The 7,108-nt window shown below is 47.9% G+C and overlaps 1 protein-coding gene across 1 annotated transcript; it reads right to left on the minus strand.

The window, feature by feature from the left end:
- Window positions 1–3,713: 3,713 nt before the first annotated feature.
- LOC106656804 lies at window positions 3,714–6,065 on the minus strand. Its single transcript, XM_014377955.2, has 2 exons — window positions 5,729–6,065; window positions 3,714–5,614 (listed from the first exon to the last, which is right to left on the minus strand). Exon 2 carries the CDS (start codon window positions 5,598–5,600, stop codon window positions 4,323–4,325), a length of 1,278 nt encoding a protein of 425 aa, XP_014233441.1. The 5' UTR covers window positions 5,601–5,614; window positions 5,729–6,065; the 3' UTR covers window positions 3,714–4,322.
- Between the last annotated feature and the right edge of the window lie 1,043 nt (window positions 6,066–7,108).

A 7,108-nucleotide genomic window follows, 5' to 3' on the forward strand; every position in this document is an offset into this window, starting at 1 on the left:
TGCGCTGAGCTATTACTACGGCTCCTCTCTCCAAGTAGTACATACATCCTCGCACAGGCACATATATAACCCCGCGGAGAGAGCGGAGAAACCAATCGGCTGCGCTGCGGCACGCGCGCGCACCCCCTGCCCCTGGCGAGAGTAGAGCTTGCAGGAAGGCGCGGGAGGGATACGATGTGCTGCTGCTGCCTCCCGCTGTGCGCACGACGTATACGTATACGTTAACGTGGAGCATCCCAACGTTGTTGCTGGCAGCAGCAGCAGCAGAAGGGGTAGTAGTGCAGTGTTGGTTGGAACGTATAATAGTAAGCTCGACTACTACTACTACCAAAGCTCTGTTACCGCTACCGCTTGAAGCTGCATCGTGGCGCCCTCTCGACTCGCCCGTGAAGCATTTTCGCGTGTAGCATACTACTCCGGGGCGGCTCGAAGATTGATCGTCGCCGACGCCGCAGCAGCAGCAGCAGCAGCAGTCGCGTTAATCCCTAACGATCAACTGCTCATTTGCTTTATATCGAGCTCCTCTGTGTGTATATATGCCAAAGGCACAACTGTGTGTGTAGGTAGGAGGCTGGTTGCAGCAGCAGCAGCAGCAGCATCACACCGAGTCTTGCCGCGCGCTACAAGTTTGCCCTCATGTAAGACTCGTTAGGGAAACTTACGCAGCAGCAAAACCGATCTCCCCTGCCCTTTTCTTTTACTTCTCGTCTTCTTAAATATACTTTTTTATGATTATTTTGCAGTCTAGAATCGAAGTTATACTGACGATGATGACGATGATATAAAAAAGAAACGAGCTAGTAGAACTAAGTTGAGCTTGCAAGCTCGCGAAGCCGGCGGGGGTGGATAGTATAGCAAGGGAAAATGTTTCTCACGAAATACACGCAGATATATAGTTTAGAGTTCGTTCGAAGACGATTGTTATCCTGTCTCTCTCTCTCTCTCTCTCGCGCTCCTCGTCAAATAAGATAATTATTATACTCGCGCGTTAGGATGAAATTACAGCGCGCGCGCCCGAGACTCTCGCGTAAATTTTGTTCTGATAAATGATTTATAATGTGTAACTTCCTATTTCTCTTTCCTTCGCTTTTACTTCTCATCCGTTTCGCAAAGATCGCGCGTACACTGCTGCTACTCGCTAGCTAGCTACAACTACTACTGCTGCCGTTGCTACTATTTCAAACTAACTTTAAATAAATGTTGCATGTACAATACAAGAAAGAGAAAGAGGATGGAGAGCTGGAATGGGAGAGAGAGTGAGAGCGTTACACAATTATTTACTTAAAACTTCCAAAATCCTTGTGAATCTTAAAAGACGATTATAGGAGGATATTATACTGGGTACATATTATGCGAGAGAGTGGGAATGCGCTTAAAGTACTTCAACTGTCTATTAATACTTATATTAAGAATGAAACAGGTACTAATTTTGGAAAACTATTTCAAGTTTCTTAAAGGGTATAAAGTAGCTGTAGCTTGAAGTTGACTAACGTGTGATTTGTCTTTCGAAATAGTAATCAAGATTGATTACAGAAAAAATTACAATCAACGTCTATAAAAATTTTTTTAATTACTCAGCGTTCATAAATTACAAATAAAATTTTCATCGAGGTAGATCCATGCACTTTGTGTAAACGGTATCGTCGCAAATAGCCACGAAACAGTATCTCGAGTCTCTGCCCATGTAAAAAGTCTGCAGCTCTCTTATATTGCAGAAAATCCGTCCGATCAGCGACTGTCTGCCGAGCTTGTAATCGGCGTCGATCAGCTGGACGAAAACCGACACCCCGACCCGATAATTGAGCGGGTCGACGGAAAACAGGACGACGGCCCCGCCCTCGGCGCGATTGATCAAGCTGAACAGGTATCGGCGGCTGAACTGATAGCCGAAGAGCTCGTTGCGCACCGCCAGGTAGCGCTTGATCCTCAGCTGGTCGTTCAGAAAGATGCAGTTCAGCTGGGCCCTGGCCTCGATGTAGTGACAGGTGGTGAAATTGCCGTAGGCCGTCGAGTAGACGTCGTGGCCGAAACGATGATACTTGCTCGGCTTGAGGTGGGCCGAGGCGAGCACGCGAAAGTCCGGGCCGACTTTGCGCACCATCGCGCTCCCGGTCGGTGGCTTGACGTGCACGTAATAGTAGCCGGCCGCCGGGCTGTGCGGTCGGATGCTGTAGAAGCGGATCGCGTCCGACGTGTAAAACGGCCTGGAGTCGATATCTGCGGCACACGATTTATTTTCACTCAAAAATCCCTTCTGGATAAAAAAGCTGAAAAAAGATGATTACCTCGCATGGTGGGATTAACGACGGTGGAATCGGGCTCGCCGGCGTCGTCGAATCTGTAGGCGTGATTGTAGCGCACCTCTAGGCCGTCGTCCTCGGTGTCGTTCAGGCTCGTCAGCAGCACGTCGAAGGTATCGTAGTACGGCACGACGTCGATCACCTCCACCGGCTGCGCCTCCGTGTCCTTCATCCTGAAGCTGACGGCGGCTTGGCAATCGGTCGGGTCGACAATGGCGAAGACCCACTCGCCCGTGTGTTTGGCCTCGAGAGGAGTCAAGCGATAATTAAGCAGCCACACGACGAGTTTGCCGTTGCCGAGGCCTACGGCGCGCCTCGACTGTCTCAAGGGATGGCCCAGCGACAAAGGGACGCTGCAGCTTTCACCACGAGCCGATAATACCAGCCGCAAGGGATGTTTGTTTCCATCTTCGTCGTCGTCGTCGTCGCCCTGTACGTCGACTATGTGAATCAAGCTGCCGCCGACAACACTGCTGGTATTGTTGGTGCCGTTGAGCTGCTGCAACTGCACCACAAGCGGCAACGAGGAAGACCGTTGAAAGTGACGGACGATCGACCAGTCGCGATCCATTATGGAGTCATTGTCGCTTACACTCCGAGACTCGATTGTTTCGATTACTGCTGCGAATAACACGAGCAACAGCAGTAGCAGAAGTGGATACATGCTTTCGGTTCGAGTTTGTGGCATTGTCGATAGAGAGAGAGAGATAGAGAGCTAAAAATAAAATCGAGACTTCGATTAAGTTTCGTATAGTGTGCACGCGAGAATCGCTGCTGTGCAATATTGTATGTTGTTGTACGTCGTTTACTATACCTTGTGTACGAAGGGAGACGTTAGCGTCGTCTATGAAGCTCGTTCCTAGAGTTCCAATCGGCGTCGACTGCCCAAAATTTCCATTGCTCTATGAGTTTAAAGAAACTCGTCTCTCTCTCTTTCACAAGCACAAACACGGTCACGCGCACACGAAATCATAATATATCGCCTGGCAAAAATTTTTGAGCGAATTTCTTTCCTACTCTCTTTCTCCGGTCGTCGTCGTCGTCGTCCCCGATAAGCGATAATGTAGACTCGCTGTCTCGAAAAGCTTCGAACCAAGCGTAACCGTCTTGCTTGATAATTTTTCGGCACTGGTGTTGTGGTAGCGAGATTGTGAAAAATGTGCGCGCCGGCCCCAGAGCAGCAACAGCACAGAAATCGACCCGATAAAAATGATGATTAGTGCGCTCGTGATGATGACGACGACGACGACGACGACGATGATGATATGCGCTTGTATATGTTATAAAAGTGAAAAGTCCAGAAATAGAAATGACATATCGAAATTTGAAATGATATTTTTTATTTTACCTCCTATGAAGACTGTACAATAAATATACACAATTACACTGATCACAGTAAATATATATCGGACACATACAGGGGAAAAACCTTAAAAATAAAAATTGATATTTAACATTACAATTTTTAATATACTAAGCAAGTAGTTCGGCCTCAAACCGATCAATACTAACAAAAAAACGTCTGTACAAGTGAGGCTTTTTACTTTTTAAAAGCTCATGTACAATTACTCTGCAGTGTAGTGAAATCATGTCAAACTTTCAGAAATCAAAATATAACATAGTAATTTTTATTTATTATCTAAAACACTATTTTTCACTAATGAAGTGAATTTCAAGCAAAAGCACACAGCTACGGTAATCGATTTTATATTTTTCCATTATCGTCAATAACATTTTGAAAAATCGATCCCTCATTGTTAGTAGCGTCTAGTACTAATTTTTGACGCTACACGACGTTAACAAAATTTCGGTACGATGAAAGTGTGTACATTCGAAATTTGCAAGCAGTCAAAATATGCTCTTATAATATATAAGCATGCTGTCCCTTAAAGTATAGCATATATGTAAGTGAACTTGACCAGGAAATACTTGAATAGATAAAGTTCTTTTCACTAACGCAGCACTACATTGATCTAAATAAAGTACAAAAAAACGTAAAAATAAATAGCATCATCAGTAACGTCAGAGAAGTTTGGGCGGTACAATACACTTGGTCTGGATGGAGTCTCTCGTCGACACGGACACGCAATAGGACTCGTCTCGCATCTCGAAGTCGTACACGCCGTATACGCCGCTGGAAACTTTGCCAAACTCGATCAGTTTGCCGACCACCGGCTCAATCGGAGCACTAGCAGCAGTAGCAGCTCCTCCCTGTCCTCCTCCTCCGGAAACTCGAGGAGCGGCAGCAGTATCAACGAGCTGCAGGTAAACCGAGCAACTTCCGTCCTCGTGATCGGTCGCGTAAACAATGACGACGCCACCCGCCGGCCCGCCGAGATTTCGCACTCTGACGAAGTGCACGTCGCGGTCGAAGGCGATCCTCACGCTCGAGGCGGGCTCGGCGGCGTTGTTGTCGTCGCTCGAGGCCCGCAGATCGCCGCCCACGAGGAGACACTGCAGACTCTTGCGCGACTCCTTGTCGAAGTAGCAGACGGAGAAGCGGCCGTTCAGCACCGAGTAGGCGTGCTCGTCGTAGGTGATGTACTTGGAGTGCTGGAACTCGTAGCGATTCGTCACCTCGAAGCGCGAGTTCAGCTGCTTGAGGACCGACGAGCCGCTCTGGGGCTGACTGGTCATGTAGAAGTAGCCGGCCTCGGAGTCGTACTCCTTGGCCATGAGGATCTTGAGGATCTCCTGATCGGGCAGCACGGGCGCCTGGTATCCGCCTCGAAGGACCTCGCCCCGGTCGTTGTAGCTGACCACTCGGATGTTCTTCGGTCCCTGCCAGCTGTCCATGTTCTGGATGAGCAGGTCGAATCCGTCGCGATAGGGCAGCAGGCCCACGAGCCGCTTGCCGGCACGGGCCACGGTCACGCTGCGGAAGGTGCAGTCGCGCGGGTCGACGATCACCGCGCGCCAGTCGCCTTTGAGAATCGAGATCAGCGGACTGGTGCGCGGCAGCAGCTGATTGATGAGGAACGTCACGACGATCTTGCCGTTGCCGAGGCTGTGGGCGCTGCGCCGACTGATGGACTTGTAGACGAGATTGAGGGGGACGCTGCACTGCTTGCACTGCTCGTCCACGAATTCCAGCTTGACGCTGTTGGCGTTCTCGAGCGAGCCCGACACGTAAATCAACCGATCCTCGGCATTCTTTACCGGTATCGGCACGTGCTTGAGGCCGTAGTTGCGCGTCTTCCACGGCAGACTGAAGTTGTAATGTTCGAAATGCGCCGCTTCGAGACTGCCGATCAAGCTCGAGACGAGCAGCGTCGCGATGATCCCGAAATTCAGTGTCATCTTGATGAGGGATCCTGTGCGACACAACAAGTGTTGATGATTGTTGATGACCTTTACCGCGCATGTATAACACCGAACGAGCTCGATGAGCGGGAAACAAAAAACAAAGAGAATAACATTCGACTTACCAGTTTTGCAACAGCCAAAGACGAAACGCCGAGAAGAGCCAAAAGTTGAAAACTAAACATATACCATCGACGTTGATCCGCGCAGACACAGCGACGACGCAAAACGGCGCAGATCGTAGTAGTAACCGATCACGATCGAGAGAGTGTATGTTGTGTTGTTGAATTTGTTTCAATTGTCAGTCCTAATTCGGCGTATTAAAAAAGTTTTATTATCAACGAGGCCGCATGTGACTCGCGTCGTCGTCGTCGATGCTGTTGTCGTCTCTCTGTCTCACTCACTCCGCAATCTAACTATATATATGTCGTGTGTGCACCGAGCCAAAGAGCCAACTATTCATTTCAATTTATCGAGTGACACTGCGTCGAGCTGCCGCGGCGTCTTCGGCACGTAACGTATCGCGAAGCGCTCTCAGGCGCGCGCGAGAGAAAGAGAGAGATCTGCGTGCGTATGCCTGTACGTAAATTATGTGTATGTGTATAGCATCTTACTCTGGAACGCGTGTATCTTGCTGCCGATGAGCATCGCGTCGTTTGTGCTTGTGTGCGAGAGAAAGAGAGATTAAGTGTGCGCGGATTTTTTTCTCCAGATTTCGAGTATTATAATGCCGCACTCGTGCTAATGTGTGCGTGCTATACGAGCGCCCGAGAGAGGACGGCGGCGCGCTCTGTTTCCGCTGTAAAAGCCCACCCGAGCGAGCTTCGAAACGGAAGTTTTTTTCGATGACCGACCAAAATTTTGCTGAATAATCGTTTTTGCGCATGGCCCACTGGCCAATGATTAATCACTTCCTCGCCGGAGATTCCCGATCTTCTTATCAATGAACTCAAAACATGCGTACATTATAGGGTCAATTTCTTCCCGAATAAATTAGAATCGATAGCGTAGATTTTGGGTAAATGATCTCATTTATTATCGCACGTGCATGTATTCAAAATGCAGGAAAAAAAGGTCTGCGGAGAGAAAAAAGTACGTGACAATGATGAGGCAAATATCGTATTGACCATTAGCTATATTGTGTATGATTATATAAATACACATTTCCGAGCGAACCTTGAACTCTCGTCGATTGATCGATTTATACATTTGTTTTAAAGAGAGAAAATACGATTGTACCTTGTATCCTTATCTTTACGGTATACGCATTAAAGACTTACACTCATATTCACATAAGAAAATACGATAGGTCGCACACAGAGAATCAATGTTTTTTCCTCGATCGATTGTTTTTTTTTCTCCCCCCAAAACAACAATGGCAACAACAAACAAGTCCGAAATCGCGCGCGCACTCGCGGCGTTGCAATTATCGTCTGTCAGATTATAAAGAGCTTTATTGCTCTTTTTCCCTATTTTTTTCAACAATTTTTTCTTTTATTTTCATT

This window comes from Trichogramma pretiosum, unplaced genomic scaffold (assembly GCF_000599845.2).
Source record: "Trichogramma pretiosum strain Unisexual culture from Peru unplaced genomic scaffold, Tpre_2.0 scaffold14, whole genome shotgun sequence".
Taxonomy (NCBI): Eukaryota; Metazoa; Arthropoda; class Insecta; order Hymenoptera; family Trichogrammatidae; genus Trichogramma; species Trichogramma pretiosum.

Coding starts and splice junctions, on each gene's coding strand:
- LOC106656804 (XM_014377955.2), bottom strand. CDS start 5,600: ATGACACTGAATTTCGGGATCATCGCGACGCTGCTCGTCTCGAGCTTG.